This window comes from Panthera pardus, unplaced genomic scaffold, assembly GCF_024362965.1.
Source record: "Panthera pardus isolate Hobbes unplaced genomic scaffold, ASM2436296v1 HiC_scaffold_269, whole genome shotgun sequence".
Classification (NCBI taxonomy): domain Eukaryota; kingdom Metazoa; phylum Chordata; class Mammalia; order Carnivora; family Felidae; genus Panthera; species Panthera pardus.
In genome coordinates this window covers 38,824-53,209 of record NW_026526842.1, presented here as the reverse complement: position 1 = coordinate 53,209, position 14,386 = coordinate 38,824, and the positions used below count along the sequence as shown (strand labels likewise).

The window sequence follows — 14,386 nt, the reverse complement described above, 5'->3', positions numbered from 1 at the left end:
CAGACACACAAGGGTAGTAGCAGACCTGTCCACTGAAACTTGGCAGGCCAGAAGGGAGTAGCTGGAAATATTCAATGTGCTGAATAGGAAAAATATGCAGCCAGGAATCCTTTATCCATCAAGGCTGTCATTCAGAGTGAAAGGAGAGATCAAGGCTTTTCCAGACAAACAAAAACTGAAGGAATTCATGACCACTAAACCAACCCTGCAGGCACTCTGTGAGTGGAATGCTGCAAAGGCTACAAAGGACCAGAGACATTGCCACAATCATGAAACCTACAGATAACACAATGACACTAAATCCATATCTTTCAGTCATAACTCTGAATGTAAATGGGCTAAATGCCCCAATCAAAAGGCATAAGGTATCAAAATGGATAAAAAACCAAGTTCCATCTATATGCTGTCTACAAGACACTCATTTTAGACCTGAGGACACCTGAAAATTGGAAGTGAGGGGATGGAGAACCATATATCATGCTACTGGAAGTCAAAAGAAAGCTGGAATAGCCATACTTATATCAGACAAACTAGATTTTAAAGTAAAGACGGTAGCAAATGATAAAGAAGGGCATTATTGTCATAATTAAGGGGCCTATCCATCAAGAAGAGATAACAATCGTAAATGTTTATGCCCCCAACTTGGTAGAACCCAAATTTATAAATTAATCACAAACATAAGCAATCTTACTGATAATAATATGGTGATTGTAGATGACTTTATTTTTTTTCAATATATGAAATTTATTGTCAAATTAGTTTCCATACAACACCCAGTGCTGATCCCAAAAGGTGCCCTCCTCAGTACCCATCACCTACCCTCCCCTCCCTCCCACCCCCCATCAACCCTCAGTTTGGTCTCAGTTTTTAAGAGTCTCTTTATGCTTTGGCTCTCTCCCACTCTAACCTCTTTTTTTTTTTTTTTTTCTCCTTCCCCTCCCCCATGGGTTTCTGTTAAGTTTCTTAGGATCCACGTAAGAGTAAAACCATATGGTATCTGTCTTTCTCTGTATGGCTTATTTCACTTAGCATCACACTCTCCAGTTCCATCCACGTTGCTACAAAGGGCCATATTTCATTCTTTCTCATTGTCACGTTGTATTCCATTGTGTATATAAACCACAATTTCTTTATCCATTCATCAGTTGATGGACATTTAGGCTCTTTCCATAATTCGGCTATTGTTGAGAGTGCTGCTATCAACATTGGGGTACAAGTGCCCCTATGCATCAGTACTCCTGTATCCCTTGGGTAAATTCCTAGCAGTGCAATGCTGGGTCATAGGGTAGGTCTATTTTTAATTTTCTGAGGAACCTCCACACTGCTTTCCAGAGTGGCTGCACCAATTTGCATTCCCACCAACAGTGCAAGAGGGTTCCCGTTTCTCCACATCCTCTCCAGCATCTATAGTCTCCTGATTTGTTCATTTTGGCCACTCTGACTGGCGTGAGGTGATATCTAAGTGTGGTTTTGATTTGTATTTCCCTGATGAGGAGCGACATTGAGCATCTTTTCATGTGCCTGTTGGCCATCCAGATGTCTTCTTTAGAGAAGTGTCTATTCATGTTTTCTGCCCATTTCTTCACTGGGTTATTTGTTTTTCAGGTGTGGAGTTTGGTGAGCTCTTTATAGATTTTGGATACTAACCCTTTGTCCGATATGTCATTTGCAAATATCTTTTCCCATTCTGTTGGTTGCCTTTTAGTTTTGTTGGTTGTTTCCTATGCTGTGCAGAAGCTTTTTATCTTCATAAGGTCCCAGTAGTTCATTTTTGCTTTTAATTCCCTTGCCTTTGGGGATGTGTCAAGTAAGAAATTGCTACGACTGAGGTCAGAGAGGTCTTTTCCTGCTTTCTCCTCTAGGGTTTTGATGGTTTCCTGTCTCACATTCAGGTCCTTTATCCATTTTGAGTTTATTTTTGTGAATGGTGTGAGAAAGTGGTCTAGTTTCAACCTTCTGCATGTTGCTGTCCAGTTCTCCCAGCACCATTTGTTAAAGAGACTGTCTTTTTTCCATTGGATGTTCTTTCCTGCTTTGTCAAAGATGAGTTGGCCATCCTTTTGTGGGTCTAGTTCTGGGGTTTCTATTCTATTCCATTGGTCTATGTGTCTGTTTTTGTGCCAATACCATGCTGTCTTGATGATTATAGCTTTGTAGTAGAGGCTAAAGTCTGGGATTGTGATGCCTCCTGCTTTGGTCTTCTTCAAAATTACTTTGGCTATTCGGGGCCTTTTGTGGTTCCATATGAATTTTAGGATTGCTTGTTCTAGCTTCGAGAAGAATGCTGGTGCAATTTTGATTGGGATTGCATTGAATGTGTAGATAGCTTTGGGTAGTATTGACATTTTGACAATATTTATTCTTCCAATCCATGAGCACGGAATGTTTTTCCATTTCTTTATATCTTCTTCAATTTCCTTCATAAGCTTTCTATAATTTTCAGCTTACAGATCTTTTACATCTTTGGTTAGATTTATCCCTAGGTATTTTATGCTTCTTGGTGCCATTGTGAATGGGATCAGTTTCTTTATTTGTCTTTCTGTTGCTTCATTATTAGCATATAAGAATGCAACTGATTTCTGTATATTGATTTTGTATCCTGCAACTTTGCTGAATTCATGTATCAGTTCTAGCAGACTTTTGGTGGAGTCTATCGGATTTTCCATGTATAATAACATGTCTTCTGCAAAAAGTAAAAGCTTAACTTCATCTTTGCCAATTTTGATGCCTTTGATTTCCTTTTGTTGTCTGATTGCTGATGCTAGAACTTCCAACACTGTGTTAAACAACAGCGGTGAGAGTGGACATCCCTGTCGTGTTCCTGATCTCAGGGAAAAAGCTCTCAGTTTTTCCCCTTTGAGGATGATGTTAGCTGTGGGCTTTTCATAGATGGCTTTTATGATGTTTAAGTATGTTCCTTCTATCCCGACTTTCTCGAGGGTTTTTATTAGGAAAGGATGCTGAATTTTGTCAAATGCCTTTTCTGCATCGATTGACAGGATCATATGGTTCTTATCTTTTCTTTTATTAATGTGATGTATCACATTGATTGATTTGCGAATGTTGAACCAGCCCTGCAGCCCAGGAATGAATCCCACTTGATCATGGTGAATAATTCTTTTTAGAAGCTGTTGAATTCGATTTGCTAGTATCTTATTAAGAATTTTTGCATCCATATTCATCAGGGATATTGGCCTATAGTTCTCTTTTATTACTGGGTCTCTGTCTGGTTTAGGAATCAAAGTAATACTGGCTTCATAGAATGAGTCTGGAAGTTTTCCTTCCCTTTCCATTTTTTGGAATAGCTTGAGAAGGATAGGTATTATCTCTGCTTTAAATGTCTGGTAGAACTCCCCTGTGAAGCCATCTGGTCCTGGACTCTTATTTGTTGGGAGATTTTTGATAACTGATTCAATGTCGTCACTGGTTATGGGTCTGTTCAAGCTTTCTATTTCCTCCTGATTGAGTTTTGGAAGTGTGTGGGTGTTTAGGAATTTGTCCATTTCTTCCAGGTTGTCCAGTTTGTTGGCATATAATTTTTCATAGTATTCCCTGATAATTGCTTGTATCTCTGAGGGATTGGTTGTAATAATTCCGTTTTCATTCATGATTTTATCTATTTGGGTCTTCTCCCTTTTCTTTTTGAGAAGCCTGGCTAGAAGTTTCTCAATTTTGTTTATTTTTTCAAAAAAACCAAGTCTTGGTTTCATTGATCTGCTCTACAGGTTTTTAGATTCTGTATTGTTTATTTCTGCTCTGATCTTTATTATTTCTCTTCTTCTTCTGGGTTTAGGCTGTCTTTGCTGTTCTGCTTCTATTTCCTTTAGGTGTGCTGTTAGATTTTGTATTTGGGATTTTTCTTGTTTCTTGAGATAGGCCTGGATTGCAATGTATTTTCCTCTCAGGACTGCCTTCGCTGCATCCCAAAGCGTTTGGATTGTTGTATTTTCATTTTCGTTTGTTTCCATATATTTTTTAATTTCTTCCCTAATTGCCTGGTTGACCCACACATTCTTTAGTAGGGTGTTCTTTAACCTCCATGCTTTTGGAGGTTTTCCAGACTTTTTCCTGTGGCTGATTTCAAGCTTCATAGCATTGTGGTCTGAAAGTATGCATGGTATGATTTCAATTCTTGTATACTTATGAAGGGCTGTTTTGTGACCCAGTATGTGATCTATCTTGGAGAATGTTCCATGTGCACTCGAGAAGAAAGTATATTCTTTTGCTTTGGGATGCAGAGATCTAAATATATCTGTCAAGTCCATCTGATCCAATGTATCATTCAGGGCCCTTGTTTCTTTATTGACCGTGTGTCTAGATGATCTATCCATTTCTGTAAGTGGAGTGTTAAAAGTCCCCTGCAATTACCACATTCTTATCAATAAGGTTGCTTATGTTTGTGAGCAATTGTTGTATATATTTGGGGGCTCCCATATTGGGCGCATAGACATTTATAATTGTTAGCTCTTCCTGATGGATAGACCCTGTAATTATTATATCATGCCCTTCTTCATCTCTTGTTACAGCCTTTAATTTAAAGTCTAGTTTGTCTGATATAAGTATGGCTATTCCAGCTTTCTTTTGACTTCCAGTGGCATGATAAATACTTCTCCATCCCCTCACTCTCAATCTGAAGGTGTCCTCAGGTCTAAAATGAGTCTCTTGTAGAAAGCAAATAGATGGGTCTTGTTTTTTTATCCATTCTGATACCCTGTGTCTTTTGGTTGGTGCATTTAGTCCATTTACATTCAGTGTTATTATAGAAAGATATGGGTTTAGAGTCATTGTGATGTCTGTAGGTTTCATGTTTGTAGCGATGTCTCTGGTACTTTGTCTCACAGGATCCCCCTTAGGATCTCTTGTAGGGCTGGTTTAGTGGTGACGAATTCCTTCAGTTTTTGTTTGTTTGGGAAGACCTTTATCTCTCCTTCTATTCTAAATGACAGACTTGCTGGATAAAGGATTCTCGACTGCATATTTTTTCTGTTCATCACATTGAAGATCTCCTGCCATTCCTTTCTGGCCTGCCAAGTTTCAGAAGAGAGATCGGTCACAAGTCTTATAGGTCTCCCTTTATATTAAGAGCATGTTTATACCTAGCTGCTTCCAGAATTTTCTCTTTATCCTTGTATTTTGCCAGTTTCACTATGATATGTCACGTAGAAGATCGATTCAAGTTACGTCTGAAGGGAGTTCTCTGTGCCTCTTGGATTTCAATGCCTTTTTCCTTCCCCAGATAGGGAAGTTCTCAGCTATGATTTCTTCAAGTACACCTTCAGCACCTTTCCCTCTCTCTTCCTCCTCTGGAATACCAATTATGCGTAGATTATTTCTCTTTAGTGCATCACTTAGTTCTCTAATTTTCCCCTCATACTCCTGGATTTTTTAAATCTTTTTCTCAGCTTCCTCTTTTTCCATAATTTTATCTTCTAGTTCACCTATTCTCTCCTCTGCCTCTTCAATCCGAGCCATGGTTGTTTTCATTTTATTTTGCAGCTCATTTATAGCATTTTTTAGCTCCTCCTGGCTGTTCCTTAGTCCCTTGATCTCTGTAGCAGTAGATTCTCTGCTGTCCTCTATACTGTTTTCAAGCCCAGCAATTAATTTTATGACTATTATTGTATATTCACTTTCTGTTATATTGTTTAAATCCTTTTTGATCAGTTCATTAGCTGTTGTTATTTCCTGGAGATTCTTTTGAGGGGAATTCTTCCGTTTCGTCATTTTGGATAGTCCCTGGAGTGGTGTGGACTTGCAGGGCACTTCCCCTGTGCTGTCTTGAATAACTTGCGTTGGTGGGTGGGGCCGCAGTCAAACCTGATGTCTGCCCCCAGCCCACCGCTGGGGCCACAGTCACACTGGTGTGTACCTTCTCTTCCCCTCTCCTAGGGGCGGGATTCACTGTGGGGTGGCGTGGCCCACCTGGGGTACTTGCACACTGCCAGGCTTATGGTGCTGGGGATCTGGAATATTAGCTGTGGTGGATCAGCAAGGTGCACAGGGGCGGGAGGGGCAGGCTCAGTTTGTTTATCCTTCTGTGATGGGCTTTGGGAGGGGCCCTGCGGCACCCAGAGGGAGTCAGACCCGCCGCCGCCGGTGGGATGGATCCGCAGAAGCACAACGTTAGATGTTTGTGTGGTGCAAGCAAATTCCCTGGCAGGAACTGGTTCCCTTTGGGATTTTGGCTGGGGGATGGGCAAGGGAGATGGCGCTGGCGAGTGCCTTTGTTCCCCACCAAAATGAGCTTTGTCGTCCGGGGCTCAACAACTCTTGCTCCCGTTGTCCTCCAGCCTTCCCGCTCTCTGAGCAGAGCTGTTAACTTATAACCTTCCAGATGTTAAGTTCCGCTTGCTGTCTGAACACACTCCGTCCAGCCCCTCTGCTTTTGCAAGCCAGTCTCGGGGCCTCTGCTCGGCCAGCAGGCTGCCCCTCCGCCCCTACTCCCTCCCGCCAGTCTGTAGCACGCACCGCCTCTCCGCCCTTCCTACCCTCTTCCATGGTCCTCTCGTCTACGCTTGGCTCCAGAGACTCTGTTCTGCTAGTCTTCTGGCAGTTTTCTGGGTTATTTAGGCAGGTGTAGGTGGAATCTAAATGATCAGCAGGATGCGGTGAGCCCAGCGTCCTCCTACGCCGCCATCTTCCCTGTAGATGACTTTAATACTCCACTTACAGTAATGGAGAGATGACCTAGGCAGAAAATTAATAAAGAAACAACGGTCTTGAATGATACACTGGACCAGATGGACTTGACATATATATTCAGAACTTTTTATCCAAAAGCAGCAGAATACACATTCTTCTCGAGTGCACATGGAACATGCTCCAAAATAGATCACATACTGGGTCATAAAGCAGCCCTAAATAAATATAAAAGGATTGAGATCATACCATGCATATTTTCAGATCACAATGCTATGAAACTTGAAATCAACCACAAGACAAAATTTGGAAAGCCTTCTAATGCATGGAGGTTAAAGAACATCCTACTAAAGAATCAGTGGGTCAATTAGGCAGTTAAAGAAGAAATTTAAAAATACATGGAAGCAAATGAAAATGAAAATATAACATTCCCAACCCTTTGGGATGCAGCAAAGGCAGTCCTAAGAGGAAAATACACTGCAATCCAGGCCTATCTCAAGAAACAAGAAAAATCCCGGGGCGCCTGGGTGGCGCAGTCGGTTAAGCGTCCGACTTCAGCCAGGTCACGATCTCGCGGTCCGTGAGTTCGAGCCCCGCGTCAGGCTCTGGGCTGATGGCTCGGAGCCTGGAGCCTGTTTCCGATTCTGTGTCTCCCTCTCTCTCTGCCCCTCCCCCGTTCATGCTCTGTCTCTCTCTGTCCCAAAAATAAATACAAAAAAAACGTTGAAAAAAAAAAAAATTAAAAGTAACAAGAAAAATCCCAAATACAGAATCTACCCTCACACCTAAAGGAACCAGAAGCAGAGCAGCAAAGAAACCCCAAAGCCAGCAGAAGAAGAGAAATAATAAAGATTAGAGCAGAACTAAACAATATGGAATCCAAAAAAACCCAAAAAACAAAAAACACAGTAGAATAGATCAATTAATCTAAGAGGTGGTTTTTGGAAACAATAAACAAAATTGATAAAACCCTAGCCAGACTTCTCAAAAAGAAAAGAGAGAGAACCCAAATAGATAAAATCACAGATGAAAGAGGAAAGATCACAACCAACACCACAGAAATACAAACAATTATTAGAGAATACTGTGAAAAATTATATGCCAACAAACTGGACAATCTGTAAGAAATTGGACAAATTCCTAGACGCCCACACACTACCAAAACTCAAACTGGAAGAAATAGAAAATTTCAACAGACCCACAATCAGTGAAGAAATTGAATCAGTTATCGAAAATATCCCAACAAATGAGTCCCAACAAATGGGCCAGATGGCTACCCAAGGGACTTCTACCAGACATTTAAAGCAGAGTTAGTACCTATTCTTCTCAAGCTGTTTCAAACAATAGAAATGGAACGAAGGCTTCTGGACTAATTCTATGTAGCCAGCATTACCTCGATTCCCAAGCCAGACAGAGACCCCACTAAAAAGGAGAATTACAGGCCAATATCCCCGATGAACATGGATGCAAAAATTCTCAACAAGATACTAGCAAATTGAATTCAACAGTATATTAAAAGAATTATTAACCATGATCAAGTGGGATTCATTCCTGGGCTGCAGGACTGGTTCACTATTCGCAAATCAATCAATGTGGTATATCACATCGATAGAAGAAAGGATAAGAACAATATGATCCTGTCAATAGATGCAGAAAAAGCATCTGACAAAATACAGCATCATTAGTAAAAACCCTCCAGAAAGTTGGGATAGAAGGAACATATCTTAACATCATCAAATCTACATATGAAAAGCCCAAGCTAATATCATCCTCAATGGGGAAAAACTGAGAGTTTACCCCCTGAGATCAGGAATACAACAGGGATGTCTACTCTCACCACTGTTGTTTAATACAGTGTTGAAAGTCCTAGCCTCAGCAATCAGACAACAAAAGGAAATAAAAGGCATCCAAATTGGCAAAGAAGTCAAACTTTCATTTTTTGCAGATGACATGATACTCTACATGGAAAACTCAAAAGACTCCACCAAAAAACTTCTAGAACTGATACATGAATTCAGCAAAGTCGCAGGATATAAAACCAATGTACGGAAATTGGTTGCATTTCTATACACCAAGAATGAAGCAATAGTAAGAGAAGTCAAAGAATCGATCCCATTTACAATTGTATCAAGAACCATAAAATACCTAGGAATAAGTTTAACCAAAGAGGTAAAAGATCTGTATGCTGAAAACTGTAGAAAACTTATGAAAGAAATTGAAGAAGACACAAAGAAATGGAAAGGCATTCCAGGCTCATGGATTGGAAGAAAAAATATTGTTAAAATGTGGTTAGTACCCAAAGCAATCTACACATTCAGTGTAATCCACTCAAAATTGCACCAGCATTCTTCTCAGAGCTAGAACAAACAATCTTTCAATTTGTAGGGAACCACACAAGACCCCGAATACCCAAAGTAATGTTGAACAGGAAAACCAAAGTAGGAAGCATCACAATCCCAGACTTCAGCCTCTACTACAAAGCTGTAATCATCAAGACAGTATGGTATTGGCACAAAAATAGGCACATAGACCAGTGGAATAGAATACAGAACCCAGAATTGGACCCACAAATTTATGGCCAACTAATCTTTGATGAAGCAGGGAAGAGTATCCAAGGAAAAAAAGAAAGTCTCTTTAGCAAATGGTGCTGGAAGAACTGTACAGTAACATGCAGAAGAATGAAACTGGACCACTCTCTCACACCATACACAAAAATAAACTCAAAGTGGACGAAGGGCCTAAATGTGAGACAGGAAACCATCAAAACTCTAGAGGGGAAAACAGTCAACAACCTCTTTGACCTCAGCCACAGCAACTTCTTACTTGATACGTCTCTGAAGGCAAGGGAGATAAAAGCAAAAATGAACTATTGGGACCTCATCAAGATAAAAAGTTTCTGCACAGCAAAGGAAACAATCAACAAAACTAAAAGGCAACTGATCGAATGGAAGACGATATTTACAAATGACATATCAGATAAAGGGTTAGTATCCAAAATCTATAAAGAACTTACCAAGCTCAACACCCGACAAACAAACCAGTGAAGAAATGGACAGATGACATGAGCAGACACTTTTCCAAAGAAGACATCCAGATGGCCAGCAGACACATGAAAAGATGCTCAACATCGCTCATCATTAGGGAAATACAAATCAAAACCACACTGAGATACCACCTCACACAGGTCAGAGTGGCTAAAATTAACAACTCAGGAAACAACAGATGTTGGTGAGGATGTGGAGAAATGGGAGCCCTCTTGCACTTTTGGTGGGAGTGCAAACTGGTGCAGCCTCCCTGGAAAACAGTGTAGAGGTTCCTCAAGAAATTAAAAATAGAATTACCCTACAACCCAGCAATAGCACTACTAGGAATTTATCCAAAGGATGCAGGAGTGCTGATTCATAGGGGCACGTGTACCCCAATGTTTATAATAGCACTATCAACAATAGCCACATTATGGAAAGAGCCAATGTCCATCCACTGATGAATGGATAAAAAAGATGTGATACACACACACACACACACACACACACACACACACACACCAGAATACTACCGGCAATGAGAAAGAATGAAATCTTGCCATTTGCAACAACATGGATGGAACTGGAGGGTATTATGTTAAGTGAAATAAGTCAGAGCAAGAGAGATATCATGTTTTCACTCATATGTAGAATTTGAGAAACTTAACCGAAGACCATGAGGGAAGGGAAGAGGAAAAAAATAGTTTCAAACAAAGAGGGAGGAAGGCAAACCATAAGAGACTCCTGAATACAGAGAACAGACTGAGGATTGATGGGGAGACTGTGGGGGAGGGGAAAATGGGTGATGGGCATTGAGGAGGGTACTTGTTGGGATGAGTACTGGGTGTTGTATGTAAGCGATGAATCATGGGAATCTACTCTTAAAGCCAAGAGCACACTGTATGTTAGCTAACTTGACAATAAGTTATATTTTAAAAAAAAAAGCATTCTCTCTCTCTCTCTGCCCCTCTCCCATATGCACACACTCTGTCTCTCTCTCAAAAAAAAAAGGCAACTCATGGGGCGCCTGGGTGGCTCAGTCAGTTAAGCATCTGACTGTTGATTTCGCCTCAGGTCATGATTTCACAGTTTGTGAGCTCAAGCCCTGCATCAGGATCCATGCAACGGTGAGAAGCCTGCTTGGGATTCCCTCTCTCTGCTCCTTCCGCATGCCCTCTCTCTCACAATTAATAAGTGCATTAATTTTTAAAAAAAGCAACTCAGAGCTTATGTTCTCTACTTATGCATTATACCATCTGACTGCCATGGCGTCAGCTCAGGCACACACACAATAATTCTTCCTCACTTCTGGCATCTGGTGATTTTCCTTTCTATTGAGCTTAGCACTCAGTTGTTTAGGCTGAAAAGTTAGGAGTCATTCTTGGTCTTTTTTTGCCTTATGGCCCTAGCTCCACCACTTCCACTTCCCTGATTCAATTCATCACCAAATATTATTTTTATTGATATTTTAACTCAGTATAGAGTGTGTTTTGCATTGGAAATTGAAGGGGAATCTGGCTATCGTCATTCTATATTGCCAGTTCTCTCTTTATAGGGGGCACCTGGGTGGCTCAGTCGGCTAAGCGTTCGACTTTGCCTCAGGTCATGATCATGCTGTTCATGAGTCCTGTGTCAGGCTCTGTGCTGTTTGAGCTGTTTGAGCCCTGTGTCAGGCTCTGTGCTGACAGCTCAGAGCCTGGAACCTGCTTCAGATTCTGTGTCTCCCTCTTTCTCTGCCCCTCTCCAGCTCATGCTCTCTCTCTCTCTCTCTCTCTCAAAAATAAACATTCAAAAATAAAAAATAAAAACACTCATTCATGGGGTGCCTTGGTGGCTCCGTTGGTTGAGCATCCAACTCTCGATTTTGGCTCGGGTCATGGTCTCACAGTTTCGTGGGTTCAAGCCCTATGTTGGGCTCTGTGCTGACAGCATGGAGCCTGCTGTCTCTCTGTCTCCCACTGTCTCTCTGTCCCTTCCCTGCTCTCATTCTCTCTGTCTCTCTCAAAATAGAAATAAAATAAACTTAAAAAAACCCACTCATTCAGGTTTTTGACCTTGACATTCCACCTTAGCTTTTTACAAAAGTTAAATCTCACTTTGTTAACTCCATTTGCCAATTTTCTATTTTCATCTTGTTTACCTCTATAGTTTTTTTTAACTCAAGTGTAATTAACATACAGTATTACATTAGTTTCAGGTGTGCAGCATAATGATTCAACCATTATTTTTAATTTAATATGTTTATTCTTCAAAATTCTTCTCCTTATGTTTTCTGTGACACCGTCATCTCATTTTTTCCCCACCTTATTGGCTCTTCCTTTTTTTTCTTTAAAATTGAGATATAATTGGCATATAACATTGTGTGAATTTAAGGTGTACAAAGTGTTGATTTGATACACTTATATATTGCAATACGATTACCACCATAGTGTTAACTAACAGCATCATCACATCACATAATGATCATTTCTTTTTTTGTGGTGAGAACACCAAGATTTATTCTCTTAGCAACATTCGAGTATATAATATAGTATTGCTAACTATAATCACAATGCTGTGCCTTAGATGCCCAGAACTTATTCATCTTCTAATTGTAAATTAGTACCCTTGACCAGCCTCTTCCTAATTTCCTGGTAACCACCATTCTACTCTGTTTCTGAGTTCTGCTTTTTCAGATGTGAGACCTTATAGTATTTGTCTTTCTCTGATTTATCTTACCAAGCATAGTGCTTGTCACTCTTTTGTCCCTAATGTTAGGATTTCCTTCTTTCTCATACGGAATAATATTCCATTGTAGACCTAGCTCTTTTTTGGTCTTGTTTTCTGGCTCCTTCTTTTCTGACTGGATTTTATATTAGCATGATCCCAGGATCCATTCTGAGTCCCATTCTCTAAGCCTCTTCCCGAATCATCTTATTGCTTTAAATAATATTGCTGTTCTTTTGACTCCCCATGTATCTCATACTTAATATGTATAAAAAAGAATTCTTGCTGTCCAATGATCTTATTCTTTCCCTAGGCTCTCTTACCTCAGTTTTCGACAACACTGTCCACTCAACTGCTAAGTTCTAAACCTAGGAGTTCTTCATGGCCCCAGCTTCTCATTCAATTCATCACTAAATACTCTCAGTCTTGGGGCACCTGGCTGGTGCAGTTGATAAAGCGAGCGACTTTTAATCTCTGGGTTGTAAGTTTGAGCCCCACAATCAGGTGTAGAGATTGCTTAAAAATAAAATCTTAAACAAATTTAAAAAAAAATTTTAAAAATACTTGCAGTTTTATTCTCCAAACACATCCTATGTTTGTCCACCTCTTGTTCTCATCACTGTTACCCTTGCTGAAGCCACTGTCATCTTTTTCTCTGAACTAGCTTCCTAACTGCTTGATCTTCCAGAGAGTCTGTTCTCTATACAGTAGTAGAGTGATCCTTTTACACATTGGTAATGAGATAATTTCACTCCCTGCCCCTTAAACCTTCCAGAGGTTTTCCATTGGAATTAAAAACAAAACAAAAACAAAACAAAAAACCCCACAAAATTTCTTTCCATGGGCTGCAGTAGTAGATTGAAGAGAAAGTCAGATCCAGGGAACAATGTTCGGGGGAGATGTAGAGCAAAAGCTATTTTGGTTTCATGGTTTAATTCATGGTTTAATCAGTTGGAGTTGTTTATGAATTCAGACTTCTGTAAATCTATAAGTCAATGAAAATGACTCTTTATATTGGTTATTCAGCAGTGGGTCACTGTAAGTTCTTGAAATATTTCCGAATCCTCAAAGAAACACTAATTTTGGTGTTAAATATTTTATTGTGTTTTAATATTTGAAAATTGGCAATCATTTATAACGTATTTGTTATTCTTCTTAGCCACAAAAACCTTAATTCCTGACAGTTCCAGGTAATAGTTTAACTGTACTGACTTCTTGGACAAGCGTGTTGTAAAACTTGTGTGAGATCTACCTCTCAGTATTGCCTGATGCTATTGAAAACCTCCATAATCTCAGCAAAGGGAAGATGAAGATTTCTCACCTGTGGACCACTCTGTCTAACTTGAATAGTAACTTGAAAAAAAATGAATTCCTAGCTGCGCTGAAATTAACAACAGTGGATGGTAAGTATTCCAAATATTACAATTAAAAGATATATAAGACTGTCGGTCTGCCTTTTGTCAATCTTTTTTTTTCCTTGTATCTTGTACTTGGTTGATATGCCAATATATACACTTAGAAAATATAAAGAAACCTCAGATTGTTTGGTTGTCCAACAGAAAAAATGTTAATATCTAATTTATTGTTACTCTAAATGGATCAAATATGCATTGATTACCTTCAAGTTGTGTAACATGCAACTGGAAAATGCCATATCCCGTGAACACAGAGGGGACTGTTAGGAAATGTTAAGAGATCTATTCCCGTTTTTTTATTAACATGACTTCAGATATCCATACTGTAAAATAGACTTTGTGGTGGCCACCACCACTACTAAGTTAGCAAGTAAAAAAAGATTCAAACAAAACAAAAATGAGTTTACAAAGTAAAACAAAGACCATGGACTATAATTTTTCTTAAAAAAATTTTTTTTAGCATTTATTTCTGAGAGAGAGAGAGACAGAGAGACAGAGCAGGAGCGGGGGGAGGGGCAGAGAGAGAGGGAGACACAGAATCAGAAGCAGGTTCCAGGGTCTGGGCTGTCAGCACAGAGCCCGTTGTGGGCCTCAAACTCATGA

At 39.9% G+C, this 14,386-nt stretch overlaps 1 protein-coding gene across 1 annotated transcript in view; it reads left to right on the top strand.

Moving 5' to 3' along the window:
• The window catches only part of EFCAB13 (EF-hand calcium binding domain 13), a 99,388-nt gene that overhangs the window by 64,884 nt on the left and 20,118 nt on the right, over positions 1–14,386 (top strand). The window contains exon 15 of the mRNA XM_053891235.1: positions 13,628–13,771. Coding sequence (XP_053747210.1) covers positions 13,628–13,771 — 144 coding nt within the window. The remainder of the gene's footprint in view (positions 1–13,627; positions 13,772–14,386) is intronic.